We start from the raw sequence: 25,816 nt of genomic DNA, 5'->3' as shown, positions 1-25,816 counted from the left end.
AGGGCACGAGATTCTGCATTTCTTAAGAAGCTCCCAGGTGAGGTCAATGCTGATTCCCAATTCCCAAATGCTGCCCTTCGTGTAGCAAGGACCTAAAAATTTCTTATTGGCTTATAGAAACTAATAATGCAATTGCTTACAAAGTATGTATGGGTCAGGTACTTTCAGGGCTTTACAGATATGACCTCTCATCAAAAGCAGATTATTACTGCACTTCAAAGAATACTTTTGAGACAGGGACCGTGGGGTGTAGTCAGAGTAGGGTGAGGGCCTCTGGAAAAAGTAAGGCAGGATATTTACAGTCAGAGCAATGTAACTACATACAAGGAAACCCCCCACCAAAACTCTGTGTTAAATATTAAGCTCTAGAATCATTCTTCAGTGAGCTCAGTTAATATTCCCCAGATAAAGAAGAGTAGCCTGTTTTATTATGCTAATCATTTGTGATCATGTGTAAGATTCACTTTAGCATGCTAAAAAGCCCAGGCTTATGTGCTGTGTTTCCTCCTTCAGACCTGATGAGGTGATTTGCAACCTGGGCAACTAATTTAGCTGCAGGCCCAGCCGTAAACAACATAGTAAAAGGCAGGTAGGATTCCACCTTAAAGATAAGATTGCATTTTAATACCCAGGAAGTTTAAGAAGTAAGATTCTTAAGTTACTCTTTAGCAAACAGATAACTCAGGCCACCTTGGGGGCTGGGCAGGCGGCTGTGTTTGATATGCTCCCCAACCAAGACGCCAGTATCCCAGGGAGAAATCAAAGCAGGAAATTCCTGTTAATTCTAAATATTCAGGGACGACTTAACAAGTCCACACCCCTAAGACTTTTTTCACATTTCCCCAAAATCCTCGGCTGCCTATAAAACTCCTAGACAACGCACAACTATGGGCCTCTCTCGTCCCCTCCTGGCGCGAGCCAGGAGCTCTGCCCTCTCGCTGTATCTCTCAATAACAGCCTCTCCCTGGCTCTCCTTCCTTGCGTGTTTGCAAAATTCATTCTTTGAATCTGCAAACAAGAACCCTGGCAGCACTTTCAATATTATAAAAGCACAAAAGATTAAAAATCATCTGAAAGTCTGTCTGAAATGAAAAGTTAACATTATAGTTCACCTGTTTTTGGTCCTTTATCTATGCCTACATACTTTTTGTTAAAAACACACAGATCACACATTGTATTCTTTTATGGGCTGCTTTTAAACTTGACATGTGACTGTTCCCTGTGACATTAAACATAAATTGTAATTTATGCTTAAAAACAATACTTAATCAGTGACTACCATAGATTGTCTCCTTTCATTTCTCTATTAGAGACAAGACATAAGCTATTCATGTAGTTACATCTTTGCACATCTTAGAATTCTACATTCCTAACTAAATGCCAGATTCCTACATATGTAATCAATGGGTCAAAGACATGCACCATTTATAAAAATATTAGAAGCACAATGTTTACTTCTTCGATACTTGTGGCAACCCTACATGATAGGGAATATTATTAATCCTGTTTTACAGATGAGAGAACTGAGGCATAGAAAGGCTAGCAAGTGATGACACATGGATTTAACACAGGCTTAGTGGTGTGACCTCTCAACGTTTCCAGGAAAGCTTTACCACTACACTACACCTGGGAGGGTGCTTGTCTCCTAATGCCACTTTATGTATGAGAATACAGACTTGGCATGGAGAAAATGGGGTCTATCCAACTGCTGCCACAACAGTTTTGTTTTAAGTGACTAAAAAGTAAATGAGATTTTATCATTTGTAAAGTGCGGATAATAATTGTACCTGCTGTATGATTAAAGGACATCTTAGGGCAGGTGCTCAGCATACAGTAACACCTGGATGTAGTAAGGAGTCATTACCTGTAGGAAAGTGCCACTACTCCTCGTCACCTTCTCGCGTGGACAAGAACATGTGACAGGTCCAAACATTAACATATATACATCTAATCCCTTTTTCCCTTCTAACACCCTGTATGTTTTTTCAAGCATATAATCACCAATATTAGGACTTAAATTCAGTGCACTGACTACTTATTATGTGCTAAGTACTGTATAAGGTACTGAGGAAGAAAGGTACTCAGATGTAGTCTGTGCCCTTTAAGGAGCTGTTTCTTTAACTGGGTTCTACAGAAACCGCTATGTGAGCACATGGGCATCGACACGAGTTTGACAGAGCTGAGAAATGTATCTAGAGAAGATGACTCCAGAACTGAGTTTTAAAAGATTAAAAGGGGGAGAGAAGAGCACATAGCACATGGCCTTATTTGGAAGAGAGAAATATTAAAACATTTAGGGGATTCCATGTAGTCCAGTATTCTCAGGGGCACAGAATGCAGTGGTGCTTGGGCATATCCGCTGGGGACAAGTATTACTGAAAAAGTATTAGTACTTAGCATCAAAGTTCTAATAAAAAGTATTTAGTACTGAAAAAGGACTAAGATTTACAACAATTACATAACTCTATTGGGTCAACACTCAACCTCTACTGATCGGTCAAACAAAGTGAGTGAGCCAACATTTGCAGAAAGGACAGCTTCGTTAACAACCCTAAAACTGAAGATCTGGACTATACCACTCCACTCCTTTCAATTAAAAAATGAAAGCCAATCTGAGAAGCACTCAGGGAAAGCTTCCTGAATAATGAATGGATGGCAGCTTTGGAAAGACAGGAAGCAAGAGCAATCAGGCACAGACAGGACCCAGAGACCCAGCGTGGGAAATATCTCAAGGAAGTTCTCTTGAGATGTGGGGATGGATCTTGTAAAGGTTTATTTACAAGGAAGCACTTCATAACAAATGAAATAACAAAAGCAAATCCCATGTTTTGTAACTTTAAAAGGGCATAATATTGATACATGGAAAACTACACAGATAAAATACCATCCACATGTAAGATTCCCTTTGTGTACGTTGCACAGAAGGGATTCCCAGTATGGGTCCCAAGGGTATCATATGGGTGCAGGAGCTCTCTGCTGCCTTTCAAAGAGGTTAGGGAAACTGCACACTTATTTGCAATAAAAATATATAGACATTTACTACTTTGCTTTAGTTCAACTCAGTGTGGTAATGATCAGCTGGCAGGCAAATATTACACGTGAAATGCATCAGTACATGTCTTCCATTTTTGAAAAACATAGTAAATTATTTTACTTAATGTACTTTATAGTGTAAATCAAAACATGGGGTCTACAGAGGTAGAAACAAAATTAAAAATGTTTCTTTCAAGTAAAAAGATTGGGAAATAGTGTTGAAATTAACACAGTGGTTGGTACTCATCTGCTATAGTTGTATTTTAAAACAAAATGGAAAAAAAGTAAGTTGTAGTTTTCATGTAGTTTCATATAGTTTCACTTACCAATCCTTCCACTGGGTTCTGCCTCTCAATGAGTTTGTTTTCCTTTGTACAGTTGTCTTCTGAACAAAAACTGCCTTCTGGTTTTTGATTTACAAGGGAAGATGACTTTTTATTTTTAAGCAGATGCTTCAGAAGTTCATTGCCTGAATCTCCTTTGGCAGCGGACGTCCCAGCAGGGTGGGGAGGGCTCTGCCCCGAGGACACAGGCTGGGCCGCAGCCCTCTCCTCTGCCTCACTCCCGGCCTGTTCCTCCAGCCGGGGCCCTTCCTGGCCTGGGCATTGCTCTGGCTCAGCCGTTTCCAGTTTTATCTCTTCTACTGCGGCAGGGGTCTCCACGGAGAGCTTATCCGCCTCTGAATTTGCAAAAGTCTGTTGACTCGGAGTTCCTTGTGGGCAGTCACTAATGGGAAGTGTGTCTCCTGACTCTGCACACAGCTGACCTGCGGCCATGCTGGGAGCTGACGAGCCACCAGGTCCCACCGACGCAGGCTCTCCCTGCTGAGGAAGCTCACCGGGTGTGGTCACGGCAGGGGCGGAGGCAGCGCCCAAAGCACCCAGAGTGGGGGTAATGGCTGCATCTGGGCAGGGGGCTGCAGGCGCCTTTGCGGGCTCCACATCGTCATCTTTCTTCTTTTTCCTGGTTCTTTTCTTTTTCCCTTTTTCTTCTGGGATTATATCAGAATACAACTGAATGAGAGACTGGGTTGACCCCGGATAACTCTGTCCATGGGCTACAGCAGGGTCTTGGCCACACGGGAGACTGCTACTCACTGCTGCGGGGGCTGCAGGTAAAGCAGGTGTAAAAGGAGGCCTCACTGGGGACTGTTGGAAGCTGGCTCCAGAAAGACCCCCATGTACCTGCTTAGCAGAATGGAAATTTGGGCTTCCACCAGGAACTGATGGTGAATCAGGAACAAATGAGGGTGGTCCTATCTGCCTTCGCTCATTGGTTTGCAAGAAACTTTGGGGAGAGGGTGAACTCACAGAGCCTGGTTGTATACTCTGCTGCTGTAAAACCTGCCCCATTTGTTGCTGGTGTTGTGGAGACTGCTGGGGGGGTCTGGGAGGCTGCAGAAAATCACACGGGAGGTCAGAACTGTAGAATGGAATCTGGGACACAGATGTCCTACTGCTCAGCTCTGAACCCATCATGCCATGCTGCTCCATTTCCATCCTCTGCTGCAAAGCTCGCTGTCTGTCTACTTCCTGCATGAGCTGGATTCGCTGTCTTTCCTGCTGTTCTCGTAAACGTTCTTTGCGTTCCCGTTCCTGAAAACTTTCACTGAAGGGGTTGTTGTCATCAAACTCCACCCGTGGTGGTGGCCCACCCTGTGGGGCTGCATTTGGCACTGCCCCTGGGGCTGGTGTGCATGTTTTTACTGGTAACTGGGCAACGGGAGGCTGAATCCTAGGAGGATTGAGGGGGAGGTGAGCGGGAGCACCAGCAGGAGGCCAGCTGGGTACACTGGCAATTCCAGCAGGGCTGGCGTGGCCGGGAATGGCTGCCGGGTGCTGCATCTGCTGTGGCGCTGAGGAGAAGCTGGGCTGGCTCATGGGAGCAGTGGCCCCTGGCACCAGGGCCGGTGGGGGTGGGACACCCGGCATGACCGCAGCGGGGGCCAGAGCACACTGCTGCTGCTTGATCCGATAATCTTCAATCAGCTCGGCATGCTCTTTCTGTTGTTTACGAATCTGGAATAATAAACTAAACTTAATTATTTATATATACTACAGGTGTCACACTGTAACACAGGATGATGACTGTGATGGGGTTATACAGAAGGCAGTTCTTGTAGATGCAAACATTTTGTTATGCAAGGGCCAGAATCCCAAAACACTGGATAGATAAGCATTAAGACTGCCAATCTTTTAATGACAGGGTATTTCTGAAATCATCTGCAAAACTTCTTCACTTATAAAATATTAAAAACCAATTCAAAATAATTTTTCTGAAATAAGTATTAAGAAAATCTCACTGTGAAAATCAAGCTATTTAAACTATACATCAAAAAAATCAAGATGAAGCAATAAAAAACTACACAGAAATAAGCTAATCGTGATACCTTAGAAGTTAAACTAATACATAAGGTTAGAATAACTGAGATTTAACTCAAACTTTAACCATTTAAACATGTGAAGACTTCATTTCTTAAACATACAACATGATAAAATATATACAACATGATAACGCAGGATAAATTACTAGCAGCATATACCACACCCTACCTTTTAGGTTAAAAAGACTAGACTGGAAAACTTTTAATTTCATGGGTAACAAACTCAAATGATAATTTCTGAAATACATCCAAGCTCTGAGGTAGCATTCTGAATAGTTCCAAACAGGCTTCTAATACAATGACTGACTTGTGTCAGTTAATTCATTCCAAACACATTTGTGTGCCAATACGCCAGATGCTATGGACCAACCTCAAAGATGCAGCCCATGTCTTGAGAGGGCACACACACCACCTCACTCAGGAGGCGGGGGAGGGTGCAAGGCCATATGCATTCCTTCAAAGCCATTCCATTTTTGGATATATATTATATTAGTACACTGAACCCAGGAGTTCTAACAGTTTTTCAACTTGTTCTCTTCAGTTTCCCAGAAGACCAGCACAGTCTCTCCACACAACGGTTTTGGCCTGTTCTCAGTGGCTGTACAACTCTGGTCTTTCCTGACTGGCTCACCGGCTCGACCTGATGAGGCAGAGAAGTGGCGAAGCAGTGCACTGACACTATGAAGACACAGAGCACCTGGGGGACAGTATCTGCAACAGAGAAGGTGGGCATCCATACCTTTCCCAAGACATTTTAAAACACTTTTAACCACATCATCAATGGCTTATCTTAAAGAGGCCGCACTGGGCTGTGGGTTAAGGTGCCCTGTTCTCCAAGTACTGTATTAGCTTCTGAATAGGATTTGCTCCTTGGATATGCAAAAACTAGGCCCTCATCACAAAGAATTTATAGCAACACACCCACCAGAAGGCAGAGCCAGGTGCTAAAAACAGCATATAAGAAATACCTGTCCAAGAGAATGAAACTGGATTATTGTTTAACCCCATACACTAAAGTAGACTTGAAATGGATCAAAGACTTGAATGTACTTCATGAAACCACAAAACTCTTAGAAGACAACATGGGCAAATATCTCCTGAATAAAAGCATGAGCAACTTCTTCCTGAACGCATCTCCTCGAGAAAGGGGAACAAAAGCAAAAATGAACTCATGGGACTACAGCAAACTAAAAAGTTTCTGTATAGCAAAGGACACCACCAACAGAACAAAAAGGCATCCTACAGAATGGGAGAATGTATTTGTAAATGACATATCTGACAAGGGGTTAACATCCAAAATATATAAAGAACTTACATGCCTCAACACCCAAAAAGCAAATAACCTGATTAAAAAATGGGCAGAGGATATGAAGAGACAGCTCTCCAAAGAAGAAATTCAGATGGCCAACAGACACATGAAAAGATGCTCCACATCACTAATCATCAGGGAAATGCAAATTAAAACCACAATGAACAATGAGATCACCTCACACCAGTAAGGATGACCAACATCAAAAAGACTAAGAACAACAAATGCTGGCGAGTATGCGGAGAAAGGGGAGCCCTCCTACACTGCTGGTGGGAATGTAAGCTAGTTCAACCATTGTGGAAAGCAGTATGGAGGTTCCTCAAAAAACTAAAAATAGAAATACCATTTGACCCGGGAATCCCACTCCTTGGAATTCACCCAAAGAATACAACTTCTCAGATTCAAAAAGACATACGCACCCCAATGTTTATTGCAGCACTTTTTACAATAGCCAAGATATGGAAGCAACCTAAGTGTCCATCAGTAGCTGAATGGATAAAGAAGAGTGGTACATATACACAATGGAACACTGTTCGGCCATAAGAAAGAACAAATCCTACCATTTGCAACAACATGGTTGGGCTGGAGGACATTATGCTCAGTGAAATAAGACCGGTGGAGAAAGACAAATGCCAAATGATTTCCCTCATTTGTGGAGTAAAACAATGGAGCAAAACTGAAGGAACAAAATAGCAGCAGACTCAGAGACTCCAAGAAGGGACTAGTGGTTACTGAAGGGGAGGGGTGTGGGAGGGCGGGTGGGGAGGAGGGAGAAGGGGACTGAGGGGTATTATGTTTAGTACACATGGTGTGGGGGGTCACGGGGAGAACAGTGTAGCACAGAGAAGGCACATAGTGGATCTGTGGCATCTTGCTGCACCGATGGACAGTGACTGCACTGGGGTGTGGGTGGGGACTTGATAATATGGGTAAATGTAGTAAGCACATTGTTTTTTTATGTGAAGCCTTCATTAGAGTGTATCAATCATACCTTAATAAAAAATTTAAAAAAAAATATCTGTCCTTAATCTTGACTTGTAATAAACATGGAACCAGAAAATAAATTTAAAGAAGAAAAAACCTCTCATTTCCAAATTATCCTAATTTAAACAACAGGAATTTTATTATCCCCACCACATTGTTGGTACATTACTGTGGCAGCTACAGCTCGGAGACGAGACGTGTAAGTCCAAACTCCTAACCAATAATCAGCCACAGCAAGCACGTGACCTGCCTCTATGGGGAGTTCACAGGGTTCTTCTGTGTAAAACGGTAATACCACTCCTTCTGCACACTGCAGAAACGGGTAAACGAGACAGTGTGTGTGACACACTCACCAGTGTGTTCACTACATGGAAGGCACTCTGATTTTTACTGAGTCCATCTACATTTCTGCCTTTCTACCATTATATTTAAGATTGCTTTTCGATTTTATTTTAAATACTAAGATGAACAATTAAAAGCAACAGTGACTTCCCTTGGTGCACAATTCTATGCACTTTCACACACATTCAGATTAGTATAGCTGTCACCACACTCAACATACAGAGGAGTTCTTTCACCGCAGAAAACTCCCTCGTGCTACCTACCCCTTTGTAGTCAAATCCCCTGGTAAGCACTGAACTACTGTCTATCTTTATAATTCTGTCATTTTGAGACTGTTATAGAAATGGAATCAGCGTATAATCTTTTGGGATCAACATCTGTTACTCAGCATAGGCTCTTGGAGCCGTCCAAGTCCTCATGTGCATCCTATCAGCAGTGCGGCTTTACCGCTATGTAGTAATCCAGTGCACAAACACACCAGCACTTTGTCTGACCTTTCACCACTGAAGGACACTTGGGGCGTTTCCAGTTTTTGGTGACTATGAAGAGTTGCCATAAATATTCATGTACAGGCTTTTGTATGAACCTAAATTTTTACTTTAAATGGGTAAATAACCTATAAGTGATCTCTTAAGCCATTCTAAACACTATTATTGCTTTGTTTTAAATAAAAACTTAAAATTTTATTTTTGAGTATATTATTTCAGTATGAACATTTTGGGAAACATCTGATTTTAAAATGGACAGTAACAGCAAAATGGTTTCATTTTTCAGGAATGAGTCCTTTATATAGAAGACATACCAATGTGTTTTAAGGCTGAAATATTGAGAAGACATAACAGTAAAAACATACCATTAAAAAAAAGCACCCAAATGAGAAAATGCTGTACCTGAAATTCCACGAGGAATGAGGGAACCAAAAGAAAAGATCGACTCCGAGTGAAAAAATACTTGTTGGGCCCCGGACTCTCGTTCCCACCTACAACACAGATTCTGCCCAGGAGCGCTGCCCTGGGGAAGGCTGACGCCTCACAGGGTCATTTTGCAATGCAGGGAAGTAACTGAATTCCCAGCTGCACCAGAGTTTCACACCAGATTATGAAATGAGAATTAATCTCCTCGGTGGCACTTATCAAGTATGTGCTGTGTGACCATTACTCCAGGGAAAGGGTCAGGGCTGCTAGTTCTTCAGTCAGTAAGGCATCTCAGAGCTGTCACCTTCAGCCGTGTACTTACATATGCCACGGAACACCAACCAAAATCCTCTATCGTTAATGAATGATAGACCATCTTACTCATTAACAATTGTTTCTGTTTTACAAGCCCATCTGTTACCTGTTCTAGTTGTTTCTGAACCATGCTTTGCTGTTCAGTAACGTGCTTCAGTTGTTCTGCATCCTCTTCTGGAAATTCACGTCCAGCTTTCTTGGCAGTACGCTGTTTAGCTGAAAGGGCCTTCTTAGATTTCCTGTGTGCACCGATTTGCTCTTCAAGATACTTCTGCTGCATCTGAAGAAGCTGCTGGGTTTCCTGAAGCCACTCTTCATACTGCTTACGCTGTGAATCATCTGAGAAAAAAATGAGAAATTCACCTGTGTTAATTTTCTAAAGAGCCCAATAATATAAAAATTACACAAATCCATTTTGTAAGGAAATGCAGTTTCACCATGATCTTGTAACAGATATTTTGAAAATACAATACTAAATATTATACATAATGGAACTATAACGTAGGAGATTTCAGAAAAATATTTATTCAAGAAAACAAAAGAATTTGTGTTCTTAGGACATGGGTCTTAACTTCATACTTATAAATACTATAAATCCAACCTCTGAAAAGCAGAAAATTTTATCTAGTGGAATGTCTTTACTGAACTACCATATTCTCTCACCCATTAGCCAAATACAAACTATGTATTAAGTTACATGTGAATTTTATTAATTCAGCTTTACAGATCTTGAAGAGACTAAGAAAGACATATCCTATTAAGGTCCAGAGCATGGATTAGGTATCATTTTCCATGCTAATTTTCCTACATTTATAAGGTTTTCCCTATTTCTTAATAGGAAAAAATGTCCTAAGTTGAGAGGGTGGGGACCCAGAATGTTTTAGAAAAGACCAGTAATAACGTCTATGTTCTAAAAAGGAAATCCACAAACTTAAAACATTGGTAATTTTTATGAATTTTGTTAATCTATACTTCTACAAATAAGCAAACACAGGGAATAATTAACCAAGTAAAATCTTCTCTACTTTTATGACTGTCATTACTATCTCCCCAAAGAGTTATATCTCTTCATCTTACACCAATATTCCTTCTTTATTCCTTAAGGGCACTTTACTTCACTGATGCCAAATTAAAAAAAAAAAATCATCTATGGTAATGAAATTCAGAATATACCTTTTTGACTTACTAGAAGACAAAGAAATGAATAAATACAACTTTAAGAAGGACATCAGTTGAAAATTACATCAATGATAACAATATTTTCATACAATAAGATTCCAACCAAAGCCAATGGGCACAATAAAGCCAGAAAAAGCCAGTTGGTTAAAGTAGTTTACTTGTTTTTAATGTAAATATGTATTCAAATTACAATTACAATTAATGCAGGGGTAATTTTAAATGGCCAGACTTTGGGTTTGTTCCTAAACCCAGAAGTTTCAGTACATGTATGAACTTGAAATCTGGTCTACTAAATTTGACGGGCATTTTTCAAGAACAGGCTTTTTCACAAGATTTCAGAAGTTCTGCTTCTGGTAGAATGAGACCTACCGCAAGGAAAGCCTTTCTGGTTTCTGGAACCAGGAGAGCAGAGGTGAGCAAAATGAAAAATAATGGTGAAAAAAAAGTTAGCTAAACAGTCTGAAGATTTCAGAAAGGTTCAGTTTGGGGAGAACTTTAAATACTATCCTGAACCACCTTGGGACCCCTGAAGATTACTCGCAAGGATTCCATGGCATCTGCATTCTTGCCCTTTACCATGCTGCTAACCCAACTTATTTCTAAGCACAGACCCTTTGTTGTTCCCATTTAGTGCCCTTGTCACTTAGGCAGACAGTCATTAGAACAAGTGGTGGTTTAATTCCACAGATTGTAAAGTGCCCAAACTATATACTAAAACAGCACCAACATTGAAGAGAATGGAGATGACGACTTTCCCATATTAAAATATTTATCTCTTTAGCTCTTCATGCACAGAGAAAGAAACAATGAAAATACATGCCTTGAGGAGAAGATACCTAACGGGGCAATGATGTTTCATTAAGAGATGAGGGCAACTGGACTGAAAATCACACACCTATGCTAACTCCAAACTTCAGAAAGGAAGAACACAGAGTGTAAACAAGCAAATCCCCAGAGAACACGGAACTTATTAGATTTATACTTACTGACAAAGCCTGGACCAAAATTTGGAGGATTAGGCCTAGAAATCTGATGTGTTATACTGCCATCCTAAAATAAGTAAAATTTACAAATAGGTTTATTCCACATTTCAGTTAAAGGGGGGAAAAAAAACCTTAAAAGAAAAAAAGAAATGGAAGGGGGAAAAATCCTTTAATTTCCTAAGACATCTTATAAGCTTCCATTTTTCTACAAAGTAGAATTAATTTACTGGTGACAACCTAATTTCTGAACATCTAAATCTATCTTTGAGCTGTTGCATTTCCAGATTTCAGTTGAAAACATGTTTGAGGTAAAGGATTATTCATCAGAAATCTAATAGGGAAAATCAAATATTATTAGCACTTAGCTAGAAAGCTACACAAAACCCCACTTTTCAGAGAAATCTACCTGGTTTCTTCTGTAATTAAGAAATAAACATGGGTTCCAGATATACTAAATTCCATTACATGACACAAAGTTATTTATAAATAAGAACCAATTACTCTAATGTGTTCAAATAAAACAAATACAGACTAACTTAAAATATCAGTCTTATTTTCTAATTAAATGTTTTGTTTCCTCCAGGGAGACCAGATAGTTATTAATCTCATAATTCCCTGGCAACAATCTGATAAATAAAATTAACTTTGGAAACACTTTCTCAGTTACAAGTTCTGTTAGATATGAGCTGTATACAAGGTAACAATCATAAATGACACTGATAGCCAGAATGTACAGTAGCGTGTAATCCTTACAATACTGTACAGCAGGTGCTGTAATGTTTGACAGACCAGGGAACAGTGAGATTAAAGAACGTGCCCTAAACTGCACAGTAAATTCATAGTGTAACTGAGATTTTTTTGTAATTCAGTTATGACGCCTGTGCGCTTTTCCCACTGTATCAGACGGTGTCTCTTTCTTCTTTTAATAATGTAAAAAATATGATTATTAGCATAATAAATCTAAAGCACAACTGGCAGGCCAAAAAGTAAACTCCAAAAAGACATACAGCAGTTGGCTTTCTCCTTTTTTTTTTTTTTAACTAGGCAGATACTTGGGGGAAAAAAAAAAGTCATTGAAGAAAACACTATGTGAAATGAGTGATTCGACTTTCCTGGGCATTGCTTGACACCAAGTAAGTATTTACATTTAGAGCTGGCTGTGAATGCTAAGTATCCCAAAAAACTACATTATTCCAAGAAATAAATAGATCAGGACTATCTATCTATATATCTAAATAGAATGACTATAATAATTATTTTCTAGCTTATGGAAGTTTTACATTTTAAACATAATGGATTCCAAAATGTGTGGAATTAACAGTGAATAAGAGCAAAACTGAAAACCCAAGCATTTAGTTTCCCTCCAAGTAACTTTACAGCCTTAAATATACAGGTCCTTTCCAGAAGTTATCATTCAGTCTTTCAATCTTCATTTGTCTTTCCCTTAAAAAGTAATAGAACATCTTTATTTCTGCAGAGACAATAATATACTCTACTAGTGTCTTAAGGCTTCTACCACTTTCTGGAAGTGGCCTCTCTATCAAGACTAGGTCTGGTGCTAGCACAGGAAAGACATGCATCGTAGAGCCATGCGGTGCGAGCAGCAGTACCTGAGGGACGGCCTGCGGCAGGAGACTCTGGCCCTCGCTTGTCTGCGGTCCAGGGACTGGCTGGCCCACGAAGGGGAACCTGTGAAAGGAAGTCTAATTATCAAATGTGAGCTTTCAGAACAGAAAGTAAGTGCTTAACAGTTTTCTCTTCCAGCAAAGAAAGTTAATGGCAATGTCTTACTCATCAATAACATTTACTAACACCCTGTGGTTTTTTTTGTGCACATACTACATTTTATACTCATCCACAACTCTATCAAATGTGGACCTCACAATGGGCACTTGACTAGTGATGAAAAGCAGAGGCAGAGACCGAGTAACTTTCCCCACAGTGAAGAGGGGGGCTTTGACAAGGAGCCAACCAAGATACTCCAGAGGCTGTATTCTGCGATATGCCTCACTATGCCTTCCAGTTATCCCAAATCTTTGGGATAAAAAACATAGGGAAGACATCATTTTATTATATAAATTATAAGAAAATTATTTCTTGTTCCAATTATTCTTGCAGAGGGGTAAGGATGAAATAAGTGAAGGAGATTTAAAGGCACAATCTTGCAGTTATAAAATGAGTTAAGATGTATAGCACAGGGAGTATATAGTCAATAATATTTCCACAACTCTGTATGGTGACAGATGTTGATTTATTGTAGTGACCATTTTGTAATGTATATGAATATCAAATCACTATGTTGTACACCTGAAACTAACAATAATATATATCAATTATTCTTCAATTCTAAAGTTTTAATAATTGGTAGATTAGGTATTTTGTATTCTAAAAAGATGTCTCTCAATTAAGAAGTTTCATATATTTTTGTACATTTCTATATCCAATGTTAAGGCAAATCAAAAATTGGTCATTTACCCAGGAAAAAGTCTATTACATAGTTAAAAATATTCGGCAAAATGTTAGTTATTCTAACTGAAGCCATAAAAATGTCACAGAAACATTACTGCTTTAATGAAATACTTCCTCTAGAGTTACCAAAAGCTTTAACATAAGATACACATACAGCATAATTTTCAAATCATAAATTGAATACTGTACATTAGTATTTAGTTGCTATTCAAATTGAAATATAAGCTTTTCAATTTTTTCACTCAGGTCTGATTCGTCCATCACCCCTTGCCCCCGACTACAGCCCTGACCTGGAATCACCCATTAATCCAGACACCCTCACTGCCTATCACGCTCAGTCAACGTATCGCTACTTGAAGGGCAGACTATCGCCGCCTCTTCTTCCAAGCATTCAGTAGAAGAGGCACAAACAACATGCCTAATACGTGACTCAGGTATCAGTCTGTCTCTGAGATATGATGCTGAAAGGTCAGGAGTTTCTAATTCTGAGGCCCAATCTTAAGTAAGTGCTAACTGAAATTTAGCATTTCCTTCTATTTTGCCTGTAGGAAGTAAAATACATTATTATTAGCAGTACCATGACTTTGTCACAAATTCACATTATTTTCATAATAAAAGTTGTTGCACATACCTAAGAGGTCATTTAAGTTCACCATTATATACTTTGAAATTATGGTAGTTGTTAGACCTACTGCTAAATTTGTTAAGGTATTCCGAAGCACGTATAGCAAACTATTTCAAATATAATTGATTTCCCTTGTGGCACTATGATTTTGGTTTTGCATAAAAAATGTTCTGAGAAGGAATTAGAAGTCTTCACTGGAATGTCAAAAGGTCATGATATTAAAGTTAAAAACCCTTCTGACAGAGAAGAAGTGTTAACAGATGCTGTGCAACAGTGAAAGTCATTAGAAACTACCTACCATCTGCACTTCAGTCTCAGCAATGCTTCTTAACCAGGTCCAAAGTATCTCCACAACTGAAAACTACGCCTTTAAGGATTCCCAATTTATCTGAAGTATCAAGTTTATCTTAAATTCATATAGAATTTATATGCAATTCCATAATCATCCATATTTCTTTTCTTAAAGAGGTTTTCAACAAGATAATTAGGCTCATCGAGGCTCTATGCCTACTCTACTGAGATTTCTCAAACAATGACGTACATGAGAATTACTCGGGGTGCTCTCTAAATAGACATATAAGCATCATCTTCAGATATTCTGATTGACTAGGTCTGTGGCTGAGTAAATAAACCTGCATTAAAAAAACAAAACAAGAAAAACCTACCACATAATTCTGATGGTGGTCCACAATCAAAACATAAACATTGCTCTGTGGCTACCTGCAACACCTTAGAGGCGTTAAAGTCCTCTAATTTCAGAAACTCAGTCACACAACCGCTACTGTCTTCTTTAGTGCAAATTTCCATTTTTCTGTTAAGAGTGAAAAGGCTTACAAATTCTCTTACTGCTAACTTTAGAATATCCTCTTATCTATTCCTTTCTACTTTTTTTTGTGATTCGAATTTAATTTGGGGACATTTTATTACAGAGCTGAATTCATAGTTGCCTTCATCACGCAGTATCTTTACTGAAATGTCCCACTTTTTTCTCTGCATTGTTCCTTCCTTTCATGTAGTAAGAAATATTCACAGGCTTAAATAAGCTATCTTCTTTTCTCAACACACAACAGTTTAATTTCTGTTTTCCTGCTAATCTTCTCATCTTCTTCTATTTACGATGAAATATCTATCCTAAACAGCTTTAATTAGCATGAATTATTTTAAAGGTACTTGGAAGAACACACATTTAAATACTTGTGGATTTCCTGATTAAGTCAATCCTCCAAACCTTTCAGTGATGTTTTATTATGCTTACCCTAAAACTAATACAAACTAAATCCTTAAATTTAAATATTTATTGTGCACAGAATGTAGGTTTTTCAGTTACCATATGCTCTTTTGAGGAACAAGCAATAATTCCAAGCAGTGTGACGTACAAGAAGAGACATCCCCACCTACCTGTTCATAACCATTGGCGGCATGCCCATATTGCTTTGCGCCATTACTTTATTTATGCCTTTAAGGGCCACCATTTTGGCTTTCATTATAGGGTCTGTAATTGCATCAAAATCTAAAGAAGAAATATATTTTAAAGTTACTTATTTCATAGTACTTGGTTCAAGTTACACTAAGCAGTAATGTAACTCACAAACATCATGTCATTATTTAGACTCTTACTCATTATTTAATAATCACTATTACAGGTTTCTATACAAGGTAAGGAATTATGAGATGGCAAGAACCTTATCCTGAATCTAATCCCACCTCAGTGATCCACAATTGAAGCAGGTGTTAATTCCTCAGTCCTGCAAAACTCAAAACATGAAGCCTGTCATACATATTAAGTGGGGTTACAGGAAGATGTAAAGCCACACAACTCCCTGTCACCCAAACTCGCACAACGCTGACCTGGGTCGCTTCTTTAGTAACGCCGCATCGTGAATGAGAATTTGCTGTTATTTCCAGTTTCAAGGAATGCCTCTAAATGCCTCTAACTTATCACTCTCTGAGAGAAAAGTTCATCAATTTCTTGAGGATATATCCTTGCAATAAGGATAGACTACTGAGAAAAGACCTCTTTGCATTTAAATGAAAAAGAAATTGGCCAAAGTAACAAAAGGGGTAATGTGCATAGGACAGAATGTCAATTTTCTTGTTTAGAAGAAAACATGTCTTAGACATATGTCCCTTCATTGCAAATTCTTAGAGGCCCCAGGTATTTCTACTGCATTGCTCTTTTGTGATTTTATTTTTGATCAGGTGAACTCTCAGAAGTCAGTCAAAGGGCTTTACATGAACACGAACTACCGAGCATTTATCCTACACAAAAGGACAGTGAAGAAGTTTATTTCTATCTCTTAATTTCTTTAAATTCATCTTTCAATGACTCTGAAAACACATGGCAATAATGTTCAGCAGGAAGGAACTAAAAAGACTCTTGTTTCTATTAAATAACTTAAGTAATAGAATTGAGAGGTTCTGAAACTCAGAGCTGTATCTCTTGATTGACCTGGAAGGACTCAAACTCTGAATCACTTTCACTTTACAGCTGGAGAAGAACAGCAATCTGAACCTCAGGACGCCAGTCCATGTGAAGCAGCTTTAACACCGAAGCCTCAGAAGGCGCACTGCACCCCTCACGCCCACACTACGAACTACTGCAGCTCAAGGGGATGCATACCGATATTGGGGAAGAACGGTTCTGACCGCTGTCGAATCATGGCTTGCATCTGTCTTTGCTGCTGCTGTTCCTGCCGCTCTTGATCCAGAAGATCCTGCAGAAGTAGAGGTTGTTCTTCTAGAAGGAGGGGCCTCTCTCTGTTCTGCTGGGCTAATGCTGGAGGAATCATCAGCGGCTGGGGTCCAGACGTGCCACCGGTACCAGACTGACTTGTTAGAGGCAGGGTTTGGTTTGTCGGTTTTCCTGTCCCGAAGCTGTGACTAACTGCTGACTGACCTTGAACGAATGCTGGATTTACCTGCACACCCTGAGGAAAAGCATGGTTGACCCTAGGGACCACTGTCACACTAGAATTCATGGTATGATCCAGAACTTGACCAGGTGGTGCCATTAGAGGCGGTGGCAAACGAGACACACACCCAGACGGTGAGGCCGGCAAATTTGGCGGTGGAGACCCCAATGGCCTGATGTCCGAATTATCAGATTTTTCATTAGCAAGTAAACTCGAAAGAACTGGAGTTGACGCGGTTATGCCACGAGAGCTCATGACCTCCTCGGCGGGCAGCTGGGGGGGTCCCCGAACGACGCTTGCGCTAGAGCCAGCAGCTTCTCGATCAGCTGGCTCCTCACGTAGTTCTGGGTCGCGAGGCCGCCCAGAAGCCCTCTCCCCGTCGTTCCCGTCCGGGCGGGCAGAGGCCTGCGGGCGGGGCGGGGCGACACTGCCCTTCTCACTCTCACAGCTGGTTTCCCCTTTAGGATTCGGAGACAGTACTTCTGTTTTTATCTCACTCGTAACAGTGGACTTGTTCCATGGAGAATGTTTGTCAGAAGGAACCACAGTTTTGTCTTCTTGCTCCTTTTTTGGGGGTTCAACACACACACAGTGATTATCTAACTTATCATCAATCGGAACATTAAGGTCTAGTTCCTCATTAAACATGCTTTTCTTATCTCCTAGGTCGAGTTCTGGATCTGTATATGCAATGATATCGAATTCTCCTGACCTTAAGAGGTCATCCAGGTTGGGATCATTAGCTTCCAAGTTGCCTAGGGTATCCAGTTCGTCTCCCTTGCCATCCTCTGTATCTAGATTTAAATTTTCAAGATCTTCATCATCCAGGTCTTTGACTTCCACCCCCTCAAGGTCTTTAACATCTAGTTCTTTCACAGACGGGTCATCAGAATCAAGCTTTTCTTCGAGCCCATCAGAGGACTGGGTGGTTATCCGTAAGTTATCAGATGTTGCTTCAGCGGGTGTAGATGTTGACAAAGGGGCCTCTGAAAACTCACCACCACCCAAGGGATGACTCAGAGGCCTCATGGCCATAGAGGACGAGGTGGCAGGATGACCTTGCTCCTGCTGAGACGATGGCACATGTTCCAAACTTGGATGCACAGGTACCTGACTGGGTAGACCCTGGGGAGGTAGTCTCACAGGGTCTATGTGTCTAGGGCCTGGAAAGTCTGGCCGGGGAATGAAATTTCCATGCCTCGGATGAGGAGGCGCCTCTATAACACTGCCAGGAGGAGCAGCGAAGGGCAGCCGCGGCCTTCCATCAGGGGCCCTGTGCCGCAACTCAATAAATGCTTGGCCCAGGATGTTATGCTGCTGAACTGGCAGACTCTGTGGTGGAAAATGCTGAGGAAGTACAATTGCATTATTCATTTGTGAGCTACTTAAAGGCCGAGGCATATCCACAGATACGGATCTTCTCAGCTGTGGAGGGACTCCAGCTCCTTGCATTTGCTGTGGAGGCACAAGGAAACGCTCCTGACTTGACAGGGCACCATGACCACCACCTGGAAACCCAAATCTAAAAGGAAAAATGCAAACAATGCATAATAAGTATTATGCTGAATTTAGAGTTAGGCTGGAAAAGTTTTGGATTAAACTCAGATATACAATTATTGTTGCTCAATACAATGACTTATCAAAAATTATCACCATTTAGAAAGACTTAAGAAGTATCTATATCATGTAAGTACCTGACAATTGTTAAGTACCTGACAATGAATGCCATACTGGGCTCTAGGCCATATGAGCTCACAGCATAAATGAGACAAAGGAAGAGCCAACTGATAAGCAGATGGAATCAACTGATTAGAAATAAGTGTGACACTACTGGAGTCGAGTAAGAATTCAGTTCTTTTTTGTTTATTTGGGGATGCTGATTTGGAGGGATGTTTGCATGAAGGTAGGGGGCCCAACCGTAAATGTCAGGAGGGACTCAGAGGTCTCTGCTCACTGAAGGACAGCAGGCCTGATGCCTGCACCCTGACCCTCTGCCCGCGGGGAGTGAGGACGGGGGCGGCGGGGGCAGTGCGGTTCATCACGTCAGCCATGTCTCTGGGACAGGACGACTGTACTCAGTCAGAGCCTCCCTGGACGTGATGGTGAAAACTGTCCTCTCCTCACACTTTGTTTTAACGGTGTCAGGCACTGTCTGCGAGGATTCGTGAACGCATGGATTACAGGGCTCTTCTTACTACTTACACTGTACTTCATCTAGAAAGAAAGGCAATTTACAAATACATATAAAACAGCAACAGGCATAAACTATAAATAAGAAAAAAGGAAAACAGGACTAAGACTGTAACATATAGGCAGGCATTGGGAATATAAAACATTACCCGGTAAAACTGAAAGCTCATCTTAAGGAACTATCTCATCACAATGAGGGCATACATTTGGCCTCTCTACTAACCGCTTCAAAAGCGGAAACCACTAACTTTACAAACCTGTCACATCCAGAAAAGTTCCTAAAGGAAAACATCCTTTTAGTTTGTAAATCATAAATATTTACAATGTAAGTTAAAACAAAATGTGAAGTGTGGACAGTCTCACCATCATGTCCAGGGAGGCTCTGACTGAGTACAGTCGTCCTGTCCCAGAGGTGTGGCTGCAGTGCAATGCTCATACAGCCAGTACCAAACAACCAAGGGAGCGTTTTCATCCTCAGAGTTCTTAGGGGTAAAAACCAACCCCATGTCCTCTCATTAGTGGAAAATAACACTGATTATACCTCAAAGGGATCAAGAAGGAAAATGCAGCAATGACTCTTAAAACCAGCAATTAAAACCTGGCATGCAGCTAACAGCATTACCTAAATCCGTGAGGTCTCACCCCCATACCGGCAGCTTCAGGAGGGTAAGATCCACGCGCATCTTTTGGGAAAACGGCGTATCTAGGTCCTGGAGGAGGGGCGACGGGCGACCGGACGTTTCCGGGATAGGGGGGTGGCGGCCTGGGGAAGGTCCGGCTGACACCCTCCGGCTGCCAGGGCTGCAGGGCTGCGGGACGAGGCGGCGCCGCTCCTGGGCCCGGCGGCCGTTTCTCCTGCCGACCCAGCTTCTGCTGCTGCTGTTGAAGGATCATCTCGCGCAGCCTCTGCCGCTGGACGGGAAGAACAAGTCACTGGGGCCGCCTCGTGGTGCTCAGCCCTCAACCTTCTCACATGCGACTACGACAACATTTCAAGTACGTTTCAAAGTTTGATAAAACACTAATTACACTTAACTATTTAATAAGTTATAAAAATAAACTGATGAATTGGGCCCTTTTCCTTGCAGTATGACTTTTAGAACACTCAAAGCTTTCATATTTAAGAATTCCCCTATAGACTCATGAAGACTGAAGTCAGATACAGAATAAAACCAATCAGTTGGTGTTAATGTTACCAATTCATTTCTCTTCTCTGCGGTATGACAAATACCGTACTGTAGACAGAATATAAAGACTTAAAGAACTTGAACATTTAAGTTAAGAAATTACTCAGTTTGGTGAAATGGCTTTCTCAAGTAATACATTTAAACATCTGAGGACATACAATGTGTGTACCTGTCTCAATTTCTCTGTATCTGCTTGAGACATATTCACGGTGTTGTGTGTGTCAGTGACGGCCGGCACAGGCCCAGGAAGCTGGGAGACGCTGCAGAACTGCCGGCTCTGAGGGTTCCCCGGGGAGTCGGAAGGTGCGCCGAAGTTCCCCTCTGACCCGGGCCTCGGCTGATCAGCGGCATCATGAGTGCCCTGGCCTGTTCCAAACGAGTCAGGCTGAGCCCTTGGAGTCACTGGAGGCTGATCACAGGGATCACGCGCAGCAGATGGGGAAACACAGCTGAACGAGCCTGAAAGACCTGGTCTGGGTGGCCTAGGTGTTTGGGAACATGCATCAGGTGGTCTTATCAATGGGCCAGGTAAAGCTGCTGCTCGATTTTGTGCTGCCTGCAGGAAAGGATCCTCATTTGGCAAGAGGACTGGTCTTGTCATTGAGGACCTAGGAAAACCCTCTGAAATCCTTGGTCGCGGTGTCGCTGGCGGCTGAGAGTAAGGAAGCGAAACTCCAGGCCTTGGCGTTCCAGGAGGATGAGCGTATGGGTCAGAATGCCTCTGACTGGATGCAGATGTGACCAACACGTCCGCCTGGGAAGATGGCCTTGGGGTTGGAGGCTGCTGACTATATGGGTCAATCGTGGTGGGCCGTGGAGTTCCAGGAGGTTGAGAATAAGGGTCTGGATTGGAGTGAGATGTTCCTGAGGGTTGGGAATAAGAATCTACAATAGGCCGTGGGGTTCCCGGAGGTTGGGAATATGGGTCCTGAGATGTTGGCCTTGATAGGGTTCCAGGCTGGGGAAAAGCCCTTGAAGGATGAGCAAAAGGTTCATTCATTGCTGGATGTGGGGTTAGGGGAGGCTGGCTATACGGATCATTCGACTGGTTATGAGTAAAGTTATCTACCGGTCTTGGTGTCAAAGCAGACCTCTCATAAGGATCCACAGACAACCGCCTTGGTGCCTGTGACACTGATCCATAGGAATCCTGGGAGGATGGAGGGGGTTGCATTGGAGTCTTGAAAGGTCCAGGACCGCTATCAAGAGGTGCAGGTGTCAGCAAGGGTCGTGCATAATGGTCAGGTATCCGCTGTCTTTGAAACACATCTGCCCTAGGAGATGGTTTAGTAAAGTGATCACTGGCTCCAGCCACGAGAGGACCTTTTGCAGTCTGATCAGGAACCACAGGAGACCGGGGCAGGCCCAAGGGTTTGGGGAACTGCTCTGTCATCATGGGCCTAGGAGTGTCTGGAGGCTTTGCATAGGGGTCACTACTCGTCACGGAGGAAGAGCCCAAGTCTCTGGCCGGGGAAGGCCTTGCAGCTGCTGTGTCACTCACTGGAGGGGGCCTAGGCATGGATGATAAGGGGGCACAGTTTTCTACTAGTGCAGCAGAATTTCTTCTGGAAAAACCATGGCCCCCAGGAGGTGGTCTTGGGGTACCAACCATCTTTGCGTAAGGATCCACTGGAGATGTCGGTCGGGAATTGGAAGACCCAGGAGAAAACATCTGTGGTGAGGGTGGCTGAGAAGCCTGAGACTGCGGCAGACTCTCCTGGGTGGGGCCCCGGGAGGGGGCTGGGGGCGGAGGGGGCGCCTGTGGTTTCACAAACACATCATCTGGCGATGCGGACACGGGGGTGCTGGGCAGCTGCTTTGTGAACAGGTCTTTATGGAACGACTGGGCAGGAGATGCACTGCCACTGCCAGGCTGCGGGGCCAGCGGGCTCTGCACCCCACTGCCCGGTGGCTCGGAGCCTGATGGCACTGGGACGGGGTGGGGCCCAAACTGCAGCTGCTGCTGCTCGTTCTTCACCTGCTCCAGCTTCTGCGTGGCTTCGATCTTCGCCTGCTGCTTACTCTTCTGACGCATTTGCTGGAGAAATGGGAAAGGAAAGGCTGTCACATGGTTAAGGAGACACACAGCTGCCATGGGAAAAAAGCAACAGAGATTAATTCGCTTGATGCCATCAGCTACCAGAATGCTCCCATATTAGGTTACAATTTCCTAAAGAGGAGGGGTCACTATTCATCATTGTAATCATTATTTGTGCCTAGGGCAGTATATATTGTTTACAGTATTTCAATAAACTTTCCAAATCAACTTAAATATATTTTGCTGAGAAAGGAAAGTCTATTTTTAAAAAAATGTTTATATTCTAATAAAAACTACATTCTGAAATGACATATAGCTCTATTCTCAGAAAGCAGAAACCTGATTTAAAAGGGAAAATTACTTTTTAAAAAACCACGCACCTGCCTAAATTTCCATTCCTGTTCATGTTCAGACTCTCTCTGCTTTAACGGATCCTTGAAAAGGTCCGAATCGATTCGCACGCTGGGGTCTGTGCTGTCCTGCTGTTGCTGTCTCTTCAGGGAATCACTTGACATTTGTACTTTATTAATTCGTAAAGCAGCTCTGTTATCTCTAGCTTTTTGCTTTGAAAAAAGGAGAAGAAAATTATCTCTCAGGATATGTTAACATATTTTAAGAAATAAAACTTGCGGAACTCTTTCATATATAAGTGAGAAAAAGTCAGGTTAAATAGTTGAAAATGGATGAAACATCCATTGAACCTACAACTTTTCATGGAAAGAGCCTTGCCACTACACCATCCTCTCTCTCTTGAAGTACAGGCTACCTCAGTTGAGGACAGGTTTCCCTCTATCCGAGGCAGGCTAAAGAGCCCAGGTGTAATCTAGTATTTTTCAATCCTGACTTTCTTAACAGATCCTTCAAAAATGGAAAAACTAGCACCTCTCTTAGTTTAGAAAAAAGGAAGATATCAAATCAATCCTCCAAATCTAAAAAGCTGGAATTTAAAGCTTGAAGAAAATCATTGAGAAAAAAAATATCTTGTCATTACTATAGTCAAGGTAAAACAGAACAATGGATTTATTAACACAATAAAAAAGATCTTTTTCCTTTATTCAAGCCCTCATCACTGACAAGATGTGTGTTGAAGATCAGGTTGGAAAATAACTGCACGTATTTTTCAAAACAATAACATAGTTTTAATATGCTTTAAAATGAAGGCAAGGATTTGAAACTAGTTGATAATCTTGGCTCTTGGGGAGAAAATAATTCACCATCTGAACTGTGAATCTTATAAATACACTCTAATAATTAATTCCTCAAAAAATTCATGTTTCAGAAGCTCCTAAAAGTTATCTAGAGATCTCTTTCAAGATACACAAAGATTCTCTACTAAATTTAACCCAAAAGAGCTTATTGTGGAAGAAACAGAAGCACACTAATACAGCCTCACGATTCAGTACTCTTTCAAAGACAAAACAATTTTAAAGTGAAATGAATTAAATATGTTCCTAAAATAACTGATTTAAGTCTTCAACATCCTGGTCCTGTTAGTTAGCTTATAAAAATGTCACACTCTATATTAAGACATAATGAGTTAGGAAATCACTATAAAAACAATGGTGCTTATTAGCTGTATAAGTTTCAACATTGTTTTCTACAATGGAAAATCTTATTAACCTAAGACAAATATAAGGTTCAGGTATTACGTTTAAAGGTATAACACGTTTTAATACCACGTATGGTGCTCTTTCTTGTGAGCTTGCTTTTCTCCACAACTTAGCAATTTGCTTCACTCTAGTGGTCCAGTCTGCAACGAAAGAACACAGTGCCATGTTTACAGAGATGCGGTTAATGATGTGTCGTAACTGCTGCCAGTTAACCTTGCTCCAGATATATTTTCATGAATGAGTGCAGGCCTGTATTAAGTCCTTTGTACAGTGCATAGCTCCTGGCACACAGTAAGCCAAATAAATAGTTCCTGAATGAACTGTTGTCTCTCTAACCATTTCACTTGTAGAGGTGGAAAGTTTGTAAATCAAAGGGCCGAAGCAGCCAAGATAAACAAGCCAAACATTATAAACTTCCTCAATCATGTAAGATTCTATATGAACCAAAGCTACAAGTTTTGTAAAACATCTATACCCAAGAGAAATCTGTCAATTTGACCAAAAGGAAGTATGTAACCATAATTATAAACAAGCATCTCAGGGGACCAGCATTTGTGCATAACAAAGGCATGGAAAAGTAACAATTTCAAGCCATTACTATGAACTTACGTGTCATCAGGACAGTATACGAAATCAAGTTTGGGTGAAATCAATAGTTAGTGATAAATGTAGAAATAGTTTATTTCATATTTTAAAAAAAGAAAGCTTTGAAAAAGCCAATGAAAATGTAAATCATTTGATAGACCAAGAGTCTTCACATGATATTTCATGAAGTTACAGAATCACATAGTAAAATTATTGAAGAAAATTTCTTAAAGACAAATGTAGCTCTGCTCTAAGGACAGTTTACAATGACACAAAGTGACTTAAGAAAACCAGTTACTTTTATCTAGAAACAGCAAAAAGAAGTGCGGTTAAACAAGTCCACGAAGAATGCCATATTCTTTAACGACATCCCTGCACAGAACCACTCGCTCCTATTGTTGGATAAGGCAGCATTTTTTTCTGTACATAAGGAGTAAAGCATTACAAAGATGCTAAACCAAAAAGGCACTTGCAGGACAGAAGTCATCCACAAGAAAACCCTTTTCAAGGAACCCTTCTAGTAATTTACAAGAGTGATGTGTTGACAGCTGATAAACTACTCCAAGACAAGAGTTTGAAGACCTTTTTGATTCTGGTTTGTCTTGCAATATGAACTCAAGATAGTAAGCCAGCATTTGCTTACAAATATTCTGTAAGATTTCATTAATCCAAATCTTTCATCCTCTGATTAATCATAATTTTTAAAACAGGTACCACTGTACCACACCTGCTTTTTTCAAACAGACAGTTGGGGAGAA

General features: G+C 41.3%; 1 protein-coding gene across 25 annotated transcripts in view; it reads right to left on the bottom strand.

The window, feature by feature from the left end:
• Positions 1-25,816, bottom strand: part of KMT2C (lysine methyltransferase 2C) — a 277,314-nt gene that overhangs the window by 22,987 nt on the left and 228,511 nt on the right. For all 25 annotated transcript variants that reach the window (XM_036999224.2, XM_036999223.2, XM_036999222.2 and 22 more), the window contains 10 exons: positions 24,540-24,613; positions 23,244-23,426; positions 20,995-22,863; positions 20,261-20,550; positions 17,157-18,970; positions 15,935-16,046; positions 13,053-13,131; positions 11,446-11,509; positions 9,387-9,619; positions 3,360-5,051 (listed from right to left, as the gene is read on the bottom strand). In XM_036999224.2, coding sequence (XP_036855119.2) covers positions 3,360-5,051; positions 9,387-9,619; positions 11,446-11,509; positions 13,053-13,131; positions 15,935-16,046; positions 17,157-18,970; positions 20,261-20,550; positions 20,995-22,863; positions 23,244-23,426; positions 24,540-24,613 — 6,410 coding nt within the window. The remainder of the gene's footprint in view (positions 1-3,359; positions 5,052-9,386; positions 9,620-11,445; positions 11,510-13,052; positions 13,132-15,934; positions 16,047-17,156; positions 18,971-20,260; positions 20,551-20,994; positions 22,864-23,243; positions 23,427-24,539; positions 24,614-25,816) is intronic.

This window comes from Manis javanica, chromosome 6 (assembly GCF_040802235.1).
Source record: "Manis javanica isolate MJ-LG chromosome 6, MJ_LKY, whole genome shotgun sequence".
NCBI lineage: Eukaryota > Metazoa > Chordata > Mammalia > Pholidota > Manidae > Manis > Manis javanica.
The sequence above is the reverse complement of the archived record's forward strand: the minus strand, read 5'-3'. Positions and strand labels throughout refer to the sequence as shown.